The sequence below is a fragment of the Haemaphysalis longicornis genome, unplaced genomic scaffold (assembly GCF_048455015.1).
Source record: "Haemaphysalis longicornis isolate Haplotype H1 unplaced genomic scaffold, Haemaphysalis longicornis Haplotype H1 scaffold_12, whole genome shotgun sequence".
NCBI classification, from domain to species: domain Eukaryota; kingdom Metazoa; phylum Arthropoda; class Arachnida; order Ixodida; family Ixodidae; genus Haemaphysalis; species Haemaphysalis longicornis.
In genome coordinates this window covers 27,829,452-27,846,749 of record NW_027526225.1, presented here as the reverse complement: position 1 = coordinate 27,846,749, position 17,298 = coordinate 27,829,452, and the positions used below count along the sequence as shown (strand labels likewise).

Here is a 17,298-nt window from a genome sequence, read left to right as displayed (position 1 = left end):
GGAGTGCTTATTCGGACCAATTTGTTGCTCCGCGAGAAACTGTCGAAAGTTGGCTATGCCAGCACAGTGGCTACAAACCCGCAAGGCAGGAAAGGTATTCCTTCATGGAGAACTCGTGAGACCGCTCCTAAAGTTGCCCTTTTCCAAACGTCACGGAGCCCGCTATTGACCTCTCTAGTTTCCTGTCATGAACCAAGAGCCCCGGCTGAAGAAGTGCTGATAGTAGGTCCACCGGAGACAACCACGAAATTGTTCGTATGTGACGTCAACACTGCCTCTTCTGTTTCGCTGGGGTCACAGAGCCAGTTTACACCGCGACAAAACGAAGGGTTCGACAGACTTACAACAGGGCTTCTAGAGCAAGTGTCGGAAGAGAAGGATCATCCAGTTTTGCCTCCTGTGTGTTTAAAGAGCACCACCGTGAACACCATCTCAGATTGTGACAAAACGCCGAAGCTTATGCACAGGACCGCAAGGTAGCGTGTTACTGAACAACCTATAGGATATTTCCAACGATGAAGAGGCCAGCCATTCGCGCGAAGGAGAATTGTGTCAACTAAAGCCCCCTGTAACCGACAGAAACGACAACGGAACGATGAAACCCAGTGCAGCCAGTCGTGCATTCTAAGAAATCAGGGGAGTATTTGAAGAGCTCAACAGTCATTTTACTCTTGCGAGCTTTGGAGCACTCCCCTCGAAAGCTGCGGGGAGTATGATGCAATCATCACTTCACATGAAGAGGAGGAGCAAAACTAACTGCGTACTCTGCTTGTGTGGGGCGGATTCCAGTCCCAGTTCTCCTGCACCAGGGAAGAGTAAACCTGCGCATAGTCTCCCTCTCTCCAGTAGGAGGAGTAAAATTGCAATTTCATTCTTGTTCAGTGCGGGAGTAAGCATGGAGATGCACCCCTGCCATTCACGCACACCAATTCCTGAGCGAAGTGTTATTTGCATACGTATGTATTATATAATGCACTTGTATAAAACAGCACCTTGTTACTTTCGCTCCACATTCTAAACGTGCAAGCGTATGAATTCATCTGACGATTGCACGCGGCGTTTAGTGCCATGAATGGAGCAAGCTTCAGAAAACCAAATAGGAATGTCTCGATTATTCTTTCTTGTTTTTTCTCTTCCATGGGTTCGTTATCGACATTTGAATTGTAAAGTTGGCAGACCATGCGTCACAAAGGCGCGCACCGATTTCAGCGCAGTTGCGGGCAATTTCGACTCACGTTGCGCCATGCGCCGTGCACGGTCTAAGACACGTCAACCAAAGTCAGCCCGCTATGTCACTCTTACCTCGGAACAGAATTTTGTTGAACTTTCGTGGCGAGGGCTGAACAAGGGTTTGACTAGGAAGCGGCACCACTCCTCGAAGCACCGACAAAAAAGGAAGCGGATGACTAATGAAGACCAGTGTGCTCAACTGATCACAAGCAGCATGTTGGACTAGCCGCCATTCACTTTTGTAGTGTTGCACAGGAACGATTGTCGCTGGCGGGAGAATGTTGAGGCAAGATTGATTGATTGTAGGGTCTAAGCGACTCAACGCAGGCGATAAGACGCGCCCCAGTGGAGGGCTCCAGACTGATTTTGACCACCTGGAAATCTTCAACATGCGCCAAAATCTCGAACACACTGGCGTTCTTGCTTTTCGCCTCCACCCGAAAACTGGCCGCCACGGCCAGGAATCGAACCCGCGTGCTGTGTTGAGGAAAGAGCAAGGTGGCGGGTGTCGATAGCGTGCTACCACCATCATCAGCTACTGGAAAAAGAAGTGGGAATACAAGGCGTTTTAAGCGGTGTCATGGCCCTGGGTCCAGTTCCTCAGCAAGCTCATGCTGCGCTCATACGCAAGTTCTGCTAGGGAACAGCGGAAACTCAATCCTCAATTTTTCTTGCGGGCTACCACGAACCGTTATGTACCACTACGAACCATTTCTTTTTCGTTCGGAAGCTGAACCAGAACTCAACTTTTACTTAGGGAACCAGACAGAAACCAGAACGAAAACCGTTTCGTTCCAACACCCTGCATTTACGTTCCTATAAATTTTTGTATCGATAGATCTGGCAGACGCAGAGGCTGTATTGCTATCCGTAGACTTATCCGAATATCATATGCAATTTAGTTCCCGAGTTCTCGAACAGCGAGTGAGGATTTGAACTGTTAAGTATAATATCCCATACAGAAAGAGCTGCACAGAGAACACATCAGGTTGGTCTCATAAAAGCACGAGCGTTTGATGGTCAGTCTCGTTTCCTCACGGACAAGACCCAAGCCGCTAGCCTGTAAGCCCGAGAACAGCTTTGTGCGTTTCAGAGCCACGCATACGTTGCCGCCATACGAAGGCTGCTCACGGCAGGTGCGACTTGTTCCCTTGTTTAACGTAGATAGAGGTGGACAGCGCCGAATAAAGGACTGAGAGGCACAACTACGTTGCACTTGCGCCTTCTAGCGACCAGAGGGATGTAACAGGTCCACCTTTCGCAATCGCACATTCAGCCAACATACCTCTAACTTGGAAAGGTTCGGCACCAGAAAAACGATAAAAGCGACATGAGCGCACCACGACTTCGCCCACCTGGGCCCGAGACGTGCAGACGGCAGCAAAGTCGTCGGCATACGTTAGCACGCAGAGTTCTCCGGCCACAAGCATGAGCCCGCTCAGTCAGCCAGAGTACGGCGCAAACAATGCGGTAGATACTGGACACTCTTGGCGGACCGACCTGCCGAACGCTATTGGCAGGCCGAGTGATCCATCCGACATCACGCTTGTTATGATGAACGCAGTTCTTCAACCGTACTATCATTATTTCCCCTATACCGCAATGACAAAAGAGTGTGAAAAGAAAGGCGCGGTTTGTGAGCTGTGCGTGGACCAGCTGTTCATGTCACACCTCTCGACACCTCAGCGCATGCTGCTAGGGCGAACACGATCGAGTAGCCAGCAAGGACCTGGCAATCAAGGAGCCCACCACAGCGAGGACGCCCACCACAGCGCACACAAACGTCAGCAAGTGAGGAGGCTCAGCACAGGGCCGATGACGCCCCCCCTCTCCCCCTCCCCAATCATGCACGGGTGAGCTTGTAATTCAAGACTTTAACAACGGAACTGTTCTAGCGGTGGCCCTGACGACGGTCTCTGCTAGTATCGTGTCATGCTCACTTTGCAGCAGGTTTCTCTGCCCCGCACAAGCCAGACTTCAGTACAGAAAAAAATGTGGTTGATTCCTCTGTCATAGGTATCGGTAAAACACGAAAGTGAAATGTGCAGTGAAATCTGCAGCTGGACATGATTTGCGGGTCGGCGGCTGTCTTGTGGGTGGGCTTGGCGAGCGACGTCCTGCTGGCGGGTCGCTTCGGCAAAGCTGCACTGGCGTCATTTCCGTGACGGATATAGCGTCAGTGAAATCTTGTAGTATTGTGACTTAAACACTTTCGTGTTAAAATATAAAACCCGAAAACGAACAAGCAAGAAGACCGTGTGTGCAGGGGTTCACCTTTTACAGGTTGCTGGCTCCGTTTTACTGGCGTCACTTCCGTGACGGATGTGACGCCAGTGAAAGTTTTGTGTATCAGGGAATAAAACACTTTTGTGTTAAGAAGATAAAGCCACGCCATTGCTCATACATGCAAAATTTGCGATTACACTATGTCATCGACGTTTATTCAATTCACTTGTATGCAGTAGATGCGCTTGATTTGCAACATACGTATAAACGAGCTCAGTATGGCGCCGCTATTGGAAGCCTTCGTCGTCGTCTTCCGGCAGGGGCGACACGGGCGAGGCCTCGACGGTGGCCTGTCCACGCTCCTTGCGCCCCAGCGCCTCGTAGACGTGATCGAGCGTCGTGTCGCTGATGAGGAACTCGAGCAGGTTGAGCTTGCGCTTGAGCGCCTCCGCCAGCTCGAACAGCTGGCTCCAGGGAAGGCCCATGTCCGCCATGTGGTACTCCAGGAAACCCTGTGCATATGGTATCGACACGCATTTCAGCCCCACACTTCGCAAGTTAGGTTTATCTTCAAATCAAATCTTTATTTATGTCAGGATACCCTCAACATTGTTGGGGGATTATTGCAGGAGTGGAGTAACGTGCTAAAAACAATATAAGCTCTGTAAAACATGCTGCAAACTACTGAACTAACGCATAAAACGCAGCCATTGTGTTGCCCCATTTGATGTTGTGAAAGGCAAATGAATCGTCACGGTTACGAAAATATCAACACAGATATACCTACTGGTCCAAAATAGAAAATAAAAAGCGCGGACACAGAGTTAAAACGTGCGGCGTGTCAAATGCAAGAAATCATCACGGCTGCATAAAAATCAACACAGACTTACGTGCTACAGGTACAAAATTTTTAACATAATACATATGCCTCTGTAAATACGTATGTATTCCACTAGGCAAGACAAAAGGAGATCCAGACGTGTCCTGAAGGGGTCCACGCCGCACATTTGCACCTAGGACAACAGCGTACAAATGTATTGTCAATCAACACGATATATTCTATTTCAACAACAATGGTAATTCTTGGGACTTCCTCTTCATAACACTTGTAGAAGACGACGGTAGTTATCATTTAATTCTATTCCTAACGAGCTGTCGCATGGTCTCGTGGCTCTGCCGGCTCACACCCGTTTCTTCTAGCACATTCCATCAACGCCTCACCTGAACAAGACGTGCCGCTCCTCTCTCTGAGCATCGCGCCGCAGTTAGAGGACCCAGAGATCCAACAGCAATCAATCAGCATCATCATGATCATCATCATCATCATCATCACAGCCTATCTACCCCCACTGCAGGGCAAAGGCCTCTCCCTTGGATTTGCAATTATTCCGTTTCTGTGTTGCGACCAATTTATCACCGCAACCTTCTTGATATCATCTGCCCATATAGCTTTCATTGCCCCCTGCCACGCTTGCCTTCTTTGAGGATCCACTCTGTTACCTTAATGACCAACTAACGGTTATCTTGCCTTCCCATTACATGCTCTGCACACTCAGTTTTTCTAGTACAATTTGCCCGCCATGCTTCAAGAGGTCTGCTCTTATCTGAACCGCACCAGGTGCTTTGCCCCTCTGCAGCTCTTTCAAAGCGTTAATTCTTCTGCCGTCACCAGTGGGATCTCTAGCTCTTCTGAACTTCTTCCTCCTTCGGTATTATCCTGGATGTCGCGGTTACTGTACATATCTCTATAGAACTCCTCGGCTACTTCAACGAACAGCACCGGCTGGGACCCTTCAGACATGCGCACATTGGCTACCTTCCCCGCACCGCAGCCGGCGCCCCCGTCGTCAACGGCGGCCCACGGCACGGCTATAAAGACAGGGACTGCGCTGATGTCAACTAGTGGGCACAGAGAAAGCCTGGCACAATGCACCCCAGGAACCCCTTCTTTTTGCTACAGGTGAAGTACTGCCACTCCGTTTGTGCTTACCGGAGCAACAACCGATGCCTTTTGCTCCTGCCGTGCCCATGGTCATTTACTGCCGCGGTGATGATTGTTTTGTGAACCTTTCGGCTTGCTGCGGCGACGTTGAACTAAACCCCCCGCCATCCAAAGAGGAAATGTTGAAAGCACCAAGTAAGGTTATGATGATACAGAAAGGCATGAAACCTTTAGGAAAGCGATTGACCAAAAGGAACAATGGGTCTTTTTTTCCTTGTAAGCTGAAACTATTGGTACGCTTGCCGTATTTTTTTTTCCAGTCAGTACTTTGTCTTACATACACCACCATACTGTTAAAACTTGTCGCTCCCACATTGAGGAATTCAGTAATATTTGTTTTTTTTTTGTTTTGGTTCCTTGAAAAATTCTGTATATTTGTGCCATATATCTAATTTATCGAAGGGAAACTTTCGGACCTGTCATCTGGAGCCAACCACTACGTACAGAAAGTGGAAAACTTGTAAAAACCTGTTGATAGGTTATTTATGAAAGTGGATGACCCAGAGAACAGGAACAGACGCAACAAGTTGATCATCTTCGGCTTCAAGGAAGTGGATGAGGCGGTAGAGCACTCCGTCGAGGATGTCGTTTCAAAAACCATTCTCAAAAACAAGTTAAACATTGCAGGCGTTGCTTTAAAAGGATCCACATAATAGTAAAACGAAACAAAAACAAGTGCAGGTCAGTGATTCTCAAGTTGCTTGATGGAAGGGACAAAAGAAATAGTTAGAAATTGCTGCAACCTAAACAGAACTGGGTTCAGCTTATCTGGAGATTTTTCGACCCGCGTTTGGCAGATCCGGAAAAAGCTATGGGATGCTACCAAACAGCATCGGGATAATGGCGATAAAGTAGATCAGTCATTCGACAAAAGCAAGATCAACAGCAAGCTGTTTCGTTGGTACGACGCACTGGACAAAATGGTACCCATGAGTCCGCAATGACGGCCTTCCCCAAAACGCGACTGCGCAGACTTCGTAGGGCGACAGCAAGTTTTATCTGTGAAAGATTTAGGATACTCTTCAAAGCCTTTCCCTCTTCTGAACGTAAATGCCAGAAGTATCGTGTCACACATGACCCTGACCTGATGATAGTTACTGAGCCTTGGCTTCGTGGCAATACCCCGGTCGAGGCCATCACACCCGGCTCTCACGAAATAATTCGTCATGAGAGGGAATCCAGACTGGGCTGCGTTTCGATCGTAACAAAGTCCTTCAACTATGCAGTAGTGCACCATGATAGTAACGTCGAAATGGGTCTTTTTTTCGGTGTAAGCTAAAACTATTGTTACGCTTGCCGTATTGTTTTCCAGTGAGTACTTTGTCTTACATACACAACCATACTGTTACGAACTTGTCGCTCCCACATTAAGGAATTCAGTAATATTTGTTTTTTTGTCCTGGTTCCTTGAAAAATCTCTATATTTGTGCCTTATATCTAATTTATCCCGATTGCTCCTCGTGTGTGTTCGCAGTTTTCAACATGCATTATTTCTCTGCTCCGTACACCCCTGCTTTGGCAATCAAAAGGCTGCTGGCATATTGACCAAATAAAATTGTCGTTATCGGTGTAATTGTGCGATTGTAATTGTACTCTGTGCAAATCTGCTTCTTGATTCGTTGATCCCCAGCACGTGTGCAAGCTGGAATCGCCTTCCTCAATCAGTTGCTAAAATCGTCGACGAGAACAAGCTGTTATCGGCGCTGATTATTGTGTTGCTGGTTTTGTCTGCAATATTGTGCTCCCCACTCCCATCTGTAATGACCTCGTACTCCGAGAAAACACATAAACAAACAAACAAACAAACAAGCAAGCAAGCAAACAAACAAACAAACAAACAAACAAACAAACAAACAAACAAACAAACAAACAAACAAACAAACAAACAAACAAACAAAAAAACAAACAAACAAACAAACAACTAAATAAATAAATAAATAAATAAATAAATAAATAAATAAATAAATAACACCTGTCCTCTCCTACCACCAGTACCTGAACCCCCCTTTTCCCACCCCTCTTATACCCCTGTCACACGGGAACTTTCAATCCCGATTGTAGCGAAGCGCGACTGACTTTTCGAGCGCGCTCGACGCACCGCCGCTGCACCACAGCATGTTTCAAATTCAATTCCGACCGAGAAGTGGCGCCGGTTGCACTCACGTACGCCAGACGGCGCCAAAAATGTACTTCGCGGCCGGCGTCTGGTAACTTTGCTCGGTCGTAGGTATACGTAACTACATGAATGTTACCGCACGCTTTTTTGGGTCAAGCTATTTGACACAGTCTGTGGCGTTAGTTGAAGTTGCCAACTTCTGTGCGATTATTCACCGGGAACGAGAGTATCGCCGCTTTCGTCCGACCGCGCTTGGAAACCTCAATCGCGCTTTCGAAACTAGGATTGAGTTCGAGCGCGCGATCGGGCTCGAGCGCGATTGAAACAGCCGTGTAGCAGCGCCCGATCCGGATTGAGCTCGATCCGGATCGACTCAATCGCGATTGAAAGTGCCCGTGTGACAGGGGTATTACACTCACTTCACCTGCTGAGGATTCAAATGCGGATGTCCCGGCGTGAGAACCTAGACAAAGTTCGCGAAGCAGGCGAAGTAGAGGCCTGCCGGGACGGCCACCACATCCTCTATCCAGTCAATGCTACGCCGTACTTCATGAAGGTACCACAGTGTTGCCTCACGCCGGCGTCTACAGCACGATGACACACAACAGAGGCACATGTCGCCCCCGATGCGCTACCGAATGGCCCCGTCAGTAGTAACCCTATTTCTAATGAATGGCTTCGGTACCCCCCAGCAACTCCAGCAATATTTCTCTTTCCAGCTGCTGCTCCTCCGGCTGGGCGCAAGTGGCTAGACAGCACACACACCACTTGAATGCAAATTTAGCGTGCGCTGCATACTTAGACGAGGAACAGGGACAGTGGAAAAAGACAAACCATACGTTGGTGCGGAAACTAGCTACTGGTATATTGAAAGTTTGATCGGTATTCATAAGCATCTATTCCAAGATGAATGAGCACCCCCTATCGCACGCTTATAAATACCGATCAAACTTTCAATATACCAGTAGCTAGTTTCCGCACCAACGTATGGTTTGTCTTTTTCCACTGTCCCTGTTCCTCGTTAAAGTATGCAGCGCACCCGAAATCTGAATTCAAGCATATACCAACTAGCCCCTAAACGAGCCTTTGTTAAAGACATACCACACACTGGGTGAAGTTGGCTATAGGATTTTCGCAATAAATAAGCGGGAAATACAACAGCACAGCCCACACTGAAGTTGTTTCTAAATATGGTCGGATGGGCAGTCGACAATACAAAGTCGATAAGTGTTTCGGTAGAAACATTATAGGGCCGTGAAGACAAAATACAACCTTGCCCAATTGAAGCTCACTCAGCTTCATTCCCGCCACGAAATACGTTTTTTAACAAAAAAACGCAAGAATAATGAAATAAACTTTCAAACTTTGTGCTGCAATGAGGCATTATGGGCCAGCACTGGAAAGATGTTATCAGCGGGTTAACTCAACGTCAGCACTCAAGTGATGCGATTAAGCGAAACTAGAGGTTCGAACAGAAGATCGCGTACATAAACATGCAGGGTGGCAGGAAGCAAGATAAATGGATGGAGATTCGTAAGCAACCAGAAGAGGAATATATCCGGGTATATGCAGTGACAGAGACGCACCTAAGGGACCTGGAAGAACGTCCGGCGTTCTGAGTATGTATGGGAAGATTGCAATAGGACGGCTGTATCGAGAAAAGTCGGAGGAGTAGGTATGCTTATACGACAGGGGGCTAAGTGGAAAAGAGTGAAAGAAGACTGTAAAGAGCATGTGTGGGTGAAAGGGATGGTAGGGGGAAAGGAGGTGTCTTTAAAAGTGCTGTACCTGTGGACGGGTGAGGAGAGTAAGGAACCAAATGAAAACCTGGTGGCGTGCCTAAAAATTGACATTGAGGATTTGAAACGATCCGGAGAAGTGCTGTTGGTAGGGAACATGAACGCCCACATTGAAGATCTGGACGGATACACAGACTGCCACGAAAATCTGATACTTAGTATGTGTGAGCAACAAAACCTGATCATAGTAAATAGGGAACAAAAATGCGCCGGTCAAATCACGTGGGATAATGGTAGGAGACAGTCCAGTATCGACTCCCGCCTCCTCTCGGAGGGGCTCTATGCGTGGTTGGATGGAATGAGCATAGATGGGGAAGGGGGTCGCAGTCTGGGAACTGACCACAAGCGTATAAGCCTGAGTTGTGGGAAACCGACGAAGCAAAACAGGACCGAGCGGGGCAGTACACAAAGTTACGCAGTAAACAACTTGCGGCTATAGCCAAAATCATAGAAGCTGACATAAAAAGAAATCCAGGATAAATATGGGATTATGTCAGGCTTATCAAAACTATGCAGGAAGGTATAGTCAAAGCAAAAAGGGCAAATCAATAGAGCAACGCAGAAATCAGGGAGGCTATAGAGAGGCGTAAACAGATGTCTAGAGAGCACAGGCAGTCCAAGAGGGCGGGGAGGCAGCAGGAAGAGGTGGAACAAAAATAGGAGCAACGTAAGCAAAGAAAAATGGAAGTGCAACTCTTGGTGCAGGCAAAGATTAAAGGTGACAGCGAGCGATGGGTGGCGCAAATACAAGGAAAGGGTAGAGACGTGCCGAAAAAGTTTTGGAACCATGTGCGAGCATTAGGGAAACACACGAGACCCGCAGAAGGTGCTACTATAGAAAACTAAAAGTGGCAGGTGCTCAAGGCAGGGCAGGCATTGGCATACCTTCATGAAATTATCCCGGAGAAATTCTGTAAGGTGGATGAAGATGTCCCGCAGCGACATAGAGATGTCACGACGGGGAGGCCGGAATGTCTTGAGATAGATGGGGACAAGCTCAAATGAAAAAAAAAAGCAGTGGAAAAGAGCCCCAAAATACCTCAGTAGGCATAGATGGGATACCGATGGAGTTGATTAAACAATTAGGGCCGAAGAGCAAGGGCAAGCTACTCGAAGCCATCAGCACAGAGATAGAAAAAAAAAATACCGGACCCGTGGAAAATGAGCAGGTTGAGCTAAATGTACAAGGGCAAAGGAGACAGCATTAAACCGAGCTCGTATAGGCCAGTAACCGTCACGTCAGTGCTGTACAGGTTCGGAATGCAGGCAGTGAAATTCGAGCTAGAGCAGTGGGTAGAAGTTTACTTCGTTTAGTGACACAAGTATCATGCTGGAGCCGTCCGCTACGATGCGCACCAAAAAACGCGCCAAAGCACGCTGCACCTTGCACGAGACGAGAACTCGCACAGAGGCTAGTGCAGAAGTGTAGAAGAACTCGTGCAGCACAGCATCAAATCGAGGGCTGAAGTGCAGGTGGCGCTAGCTGCACTGGCAAATCGAGTGTGAGAGTGCTGCACCGCCTCAACAGGTGCAAAAAGTGTAGCCAAATCGAGGAGACGAAAGACAACGAATGGACAGGCTACACACGACGAGCGCCGACTCTCCACAGAATATTTTATTCAAGGAAAACACAAGACATTTTCTTGAACGCAGTATTTAGCTCTGCGTCAGCGCCCGTCTTTTGTTATGTGTCCGTCCGTCGCCGTACCCCTGTTGCGCTATTTAAAGACCGACATGACGCAAACCGACCAACTAGACCAGCTCGAAATTCGGCTGCAGCTAAAGTATCCTTCCAGCCCAAAGAAAAAAGTTACAGCCGTTCCACTCTACGTGAAAACTGTTGGAAATGCAGAGCACTGATTCGCCATAATGGGCTGTAGCGCCATTATCCGCTCACTGCTACCACCCGACGCATTTCAAATTTCCCGCCTTCGCAGTGCTGGCGCGCCCCCTGCCTGAAACTGCGCCAGCAGGAGTTCTGTTCTTTTTGTGCTTGTTTTCCCTCCCGCATCGCCGCCCGACGTTCACGAATGGCTGCGGCTTCTCGCTGGCGAAGTTCGGCGTCGGCGGCTCGCTTGCGGCGCTTGCGCTCAGCATCCGCAGCACGCCGCCGCGCCGCCTTCTCTTCCCGCGTAAACATTGTCGATGAAGTCGATGGTGAAACGTGAAACGTGCCGTGAACCCCCTGCCGCGGCTATGACGCAACGTGGAGCGGCTATGACGCAACGTGGCGCGGCTATGACGCAACACAATCCAACACAATCCACTTTAATCCAATCCAATCCAAATACAAACCAATCCAATCCAATCCAAGCCAATCCAATCCAATCCAATCCAAGCCAATCCAATCAAATCCAATCCAATGCCAGACCGACGGGGAGCGATGCGGACTACGGACGCCAACGCGGGTGACATCGTGAGTTACTGAAATGCTCTGCATTTAAAAGGCTTGAAGGATTCAAGTTCACTGCGAATGACACCAAGTCACTACCCACGCGAGGGAAAACGCTTCACCTTGCAAGACCCAAGGATAAGGTGGCGATGTCCTAACCATTATCAGCGCGAGAAAATAAGCAAAACCGACCGCGGTAATACCTTTTTTATGAGACTTAAAATGGCAAGGGTTTGACGAACCTGCAGCGCAGCCACATCTACGTTTCATCAGGGGTCTGAGCACAACCTCTCTGAGCAATGCTGGTGGACGGTCCTCATTGTCCATGTCCAGGGTAGCGCCACTAAAGTGACGCTAGTTCCAGTACATGCTAGCCACGCAACAGCATGCCATAACTCATTGAGACCATCCACCAGACACGGGTTTTATCTTCCCCCGTCTGATGAGGGTGTTCAAGATAAAGCTTTCTACCTCCGCGCTTACTCGCTTACCTCGTACGACTGCTGGAGCTTGCTGTCCGGGAAGGTCTCCCTGATGGCCCGCAGCAGCTTGGCGCGGTACTCCTCGTCGCCCTTGTACTCCACGTGCGTCTTCACCGTGACCGTGAAGCCCTGGGCGAACTTCTCCTGCAGGTGGGCGAGCGAGCCGAGGCACTGCAGCTCCCCGTCGATCATGATGGCCACCCGGTCGCACAGGCCCTCCACCTCGTCCATGCTGCGTCGCCGGGTGAGAGGGGCTATCAAGAAACGCTCATCGCCTGATCACACTCCTATGGGTCGTATTATTCATCAGAGTTACTGGATATATACCAGTTTCGAAACTGCCCCCAGGCCCCATGTATCGAAAGCCCGTCCTCGGTTGCCCCCCTGCGCCGGGGCAAGCTGAGTAGCCTGTCGTCTGTCGGCAGAACATTGAAGTAGTACTCAAGTGCTTGCGGCTGCTGCCGTAGGTCATAAAACCAAAGCCACAAAAACACAAGTAAATTTTACCCAATAATATATTCTAATTTAAAAACCAATCTTTATTTTACAAAAAAAAATTGAATAATAATAGTTTAACGGAGTTCAGTTTTTGTCTTCTAGGTGCCGCGCACGTCGACTTGCCCCTCATCTTCCACGGAGCAGGGTGGCTAGCGCCGCCCGGATTCTGAAGCGGAGTTTTGCAACTGTATATATTGAGTAACTCTGCCAATTCATGACCCACTGGCCTAAAAAGCATCGTGCAACAATACGAACAGATTTATTAAACCAGATGAATGTTCCGAACGGCCTAATTTACTTCGTTTAGAATATATATTACTTCTTTACTTAAATAAAACAATAAACAAGAAACAATTTGTTTTATATAGTTTGCACTAGAAGGCGCTCGCTCTCTAGCAGACGATAGTTTTTATTTATTTCGGCAGAGAAGAGGCATATTTCTAAAACAAGCAAACTCGGTCGTTAACATTTCTATGTATTTGTAACACATTTCGAATTGGTGCATTGCGGTGGGTCATGAAGCCGTAAGTTCCAATATAGGAACCCGCCGCGGTGGAGGATATAGTGCACTTCTCCAATAGGAGAACTCTTTACATACCTCTCGCCGCTTCCGGGTCTTCGTTTTTGTTCGGCGTGAGAACAGGGATCAGGCTGTCCCTCCACCCAGACGACGTCATTAAGACTTTACGTGCTGCCTGTGAAGGCAGTCAATCCTTAACGGGTACTCAGCTGTTAAAATTTCTGCATATGGATTTGATTGATTGATTGATTGATTGATTGATTGATTGATTGATTGATTGATTGATTGATACATGCCATACAATAGTGCACTTTGGGGCATGGTCTGGGATGTACGGGTTGGCACGCACTGTAGTCTTATTAGCACTACTGTCCGGGGGTTGAAATGTGAAAGGGGGGTACGTATTACCAATACCACCCCCCTATTTCCCATTACAAGCCCTGCACAGACTCTAAATAAAGCGCAGTAATGCCTCTAGTATGAAACTTGCGAAGGCCTTGCATATTTTAGTACGATGCGCGGCTACGCAACGCATGCATGTATGCCATGTATCAATCAATCAATCAATCAATCAATCAATCAATCAATCAATCAATCAATCAATCAATCAATCAATCAATCAATCAATCAATCAATCAATCAATCAATCAATCCACCAATCAGACCCCTGTTGGTGTTCGCTGCAGGACCAAAGCCTCTATCGCCGACTCCCAACGGTTGCTATCGCAAATTTTCTGTCTTCATTCTTCGCCCTAGATTGTGCTCTTATCGCTCCATAGAGCACTCTGTCTCCCCCTTGTTGGAAAAAGAAGTTGTGGGTTGGTTGGCCAGTTGGTAGGCTCAAATCACGGCATATACCCAAACTGGAGATTGCCCAAAAAACTCTCTATAAGCCCCCACAGTTCTAAAGCCTTCGAATTGTGGGTGTTTATTGAGAGTTTCGTAATCTACGCTGACTACTTTACGGTGGGGACTGTGGCAGCTGACTATGCCGACGACGAGAATATGATTACTGAACTTCCAGCAGCTGCCGCTAGCCTTGCCCGAAGCATTACATTTGGTTTAGAGTTGGCTTCTGGTCCGACACAGGTTCTATTCGTTCATGGGCTACAGACACAACATGCCACATCATTCCCGTCATGTTGTTCACCAAACTGGAACGCTGATTCAAACCAAGTGCCAACAGGTTCGCATCTTTGCAATTCCACTGGGCAGACTGAACAGTGGACGCAAACGGCAGCCACAACGCTTGATCACTAAACTGAAACACATTTGGAAACAAAAGCTCCATCTGGTCTCTAGAATATCTAGCAGTCATAATAATGTCCGAGAGGAATTATCTATTGCGCCCCTGCACATGACCTCAGTCCAGTTTACACGAAGCTACGTATTCTACATCGTGCGTCCATGCGGCCAATCACCGACCTCCCATGGCACGTAGGATTCCCGATTTAGAGCAAGCTGTTCTAATGTCTCCTCTGTCAGACATTCTTAATGAGACCCGAAAGTGTCATCAAATCCGGTGCACGCTCGCTATCCAGGGTGCTGCCATTAATGCACGAGGCTCTCAAAGGTGCCCAATCAGACCTTCCTCTCCTCCTCTTCCACACCTTTGAGAATCCAGCCCCAGCTGGCTTCCTCACGATGATCTGCGATCCCGCGGGCTAGCATCGTACCCCACCAGCATGCTCCACTGCGATGCATGGCGCAGAGTTGATATTGTGAGGATTGATTATGACAGGGACAAACTTGCGCAACCATTATTTTGCGCCAAAGTGCTCCGGAAATTGAAAAACAGACAGGGGTACCGCATGCGACGCCGAGTTTGTACGCGTCGTCATAAACCTTGTCGGTACTTCCCACTGAAAAAAAAAATTGGCAGCGTATCTGCTCCTTTCGTTGCAAATGCCGTCAAAAGACGATAGTCTTTATCGGCTTTTGAGAAGTAAATGCCTCCCTTCGCTTTCCCGCTCACCTCTCATGTTGTTCCTCTTGCGTCGCGCTCCTCCCAAGGTAAAGACGCCAAATGTTTGCTTAAATCATTTTAAATTTCGCGCGTTCCACTGCTCCAAACCGGATGTCGATGCGAACGCTGCCGTACGGCGAAGACGAGCGTTAATCCAGGCGCCCTACTTCAACGTTTATAGAACCGCGTTTCCCTACTACATGTGCGTTGCAAGCAGAACGTGAAACCTATCTAGTGGAACCTTGCGTAACTGTTGCCGGTTGATTTCTTAAAATGGTGCCAGAAGCTATAGTGGCACGGGCGACAGCAGGCGACGGCGGAGTGAATTCTTTTTCAGCAGTTGATGAAGTATTTAATTTCGCAAAAGTCAACCATGTTTGATTTTTTATAAAGGAACACTGCAAATATCACTTCTGTATTGATTTGTTGTCTCATATTTGCATAATGTCTTGTTCTTCTTCAACAATGTTGAAAAGTATGAACATTACACCGGACATAGACGGGTAGATTTAGCTGTGACTATATAAGACTATTGCGCAGGCATTGTTTTGCTTTGGCCGGGTGGCTGAATCGAGTTACAGACAGACAGACGGACAGACAGACAGACATACAGACAGTCCAAAATTTCTGGGTTTAAGTAGCCCAAGAAAGACTATCGTATTTAAAAAATTAGCAGTGTCTTAGCTCGGCTATGCCAGGATATACGTAGCGTGAGCTAAGGTTCCGCTGGTTATTCTTAGCTTTCCTGGTTGTCTAGGATTTACTGCTGCTTCAATGACACACACGTTGTACGCATTATGTGACACATGTATACATTTATCAAGCGGCTCCGACGCAGCGTGGTTCCACAGGCGCACGCCGGTGTTGCTGCGGTGCACAAGCAATCAGTTCCACACACGGCCACCCCTCGCATGATCATCAAGTGGACAGGGCCGCCACGTGCGGAACGGGGGTCCGTGAAGACGCTGGGCACGTGGGGTGTGTGAGAGACGCCGGGCAGCGAGCGACGTTCTGTGCGCCGTGTGACGTCACTGCTCCTCGCGTATGCGCAACATGGCTATCCAGGAGCCTCGCGAAACTGCTCAACCATGGCCAGTGTAGCTCACGCTACAAAACGACCGCTTACTATTCGCAGACAAACAGATTGACTCTTGCAGACATGCTGAGCATGTATACGTCGACGAGCAAGTCAGGAGTTTGGACGAAGTTCTCCCATACGTGACATTTGCCTACAATACAGCCTGGCAAGAAACCACGCGCATGACGCCGTTCGCTCTTCTGTACGGACGCGAGTCAGCAGCAATGTCAGATGCCGTTCTCCTTCATGACGGTGGTGTTTGCGACAAGACCGCGCAGGAGTTCACCCAGCGCGCCAAAAAGGCGCGTCAGCTGGCAAGAGATTGAATCAGGCAACAACAGCTGCATGATGCTGCTGCTTACTATGCTCGCCACAGGCACTCCGCTTTCCAACCAGGTGACAACGTGTAGGTATGTAGCCCGATCAGACGAAGAGGGCTACGCGAGAAGCTCATAAAGCGCTACTTCGGGCCCTAGTACTACACCAACTTAGCGACGTCACGTTTGCAGTTACTCCGGCGGACAGCGTTTTCACAATGCATCGTCGTCGTCGACCTGGGTCGTACACATAGTCCACATGAAGCCACCCTTCGCAAGGACGTGACGTGTTGAAAATGTATCGAATTAGTGTGGTGAATATTTTCGACGTTACCTGGAGGGACAAACTAGAGTGAGGACTGACTTCCGTCACGCGCGAGCTCTTCTCTACATCACCTGTAAATCCCCATCATCATGCAGGGGCGTCAGGCCACTTCTCCATTTGTACATTATCATCATCATCGTGTGATTGGGGGCTCCTCGGCCCGGTTCGCTCGATTAAAAGGCTGCCCCAAATCTCCGCCTTTCAATATGTGTACTGATGCCAGCCTACAAAACATCTCTGCTTGGCATGCCACCGTGAAGAACGCCGCTATTTTGGCGGTAACACTGCTACGACCATCGCCTTTCCAAGCTGAGCTCCTCGGTCTTCTATAGGAGCCCCGGCTTGAG

At 48.5% G+C, this 17,298-nt stretch overlaps 1 protein-coding gene across 1 annotated transcript; it reads right to left on the bottom strand.

Moving 5' to 3' along the window:
• Positions 1 to 3,734: 3,734 nt before the first annotated feature.
• On the bottom strand, positions 3,735 to 12,473 carry LOC144161902 (phospholipid-transporting ATPase ABCA3-like). The gene is made up of 2 exons (XM_077692460.1): positions 12,257 to 12,473; positions 3,735 to 3,968 (listed from the first exon to the last, which is right to left on the bottom strand). The coding sequence occupies exons 1-2, from the start codon at positions 12,437 to 12,439 to the stop codon at positions 3,744 to 3,746; spliced, it is 408 nt and encodes a 135-aa protein (XP_077548586.1). The 5' UTR covers positions 12,440 to 12,473; the 3' UTR covers positions 3,735 to 3,743.
• Between the last annotated feature and the right edge of the window lie 4,825 nt (positions 12,474 to 17,298).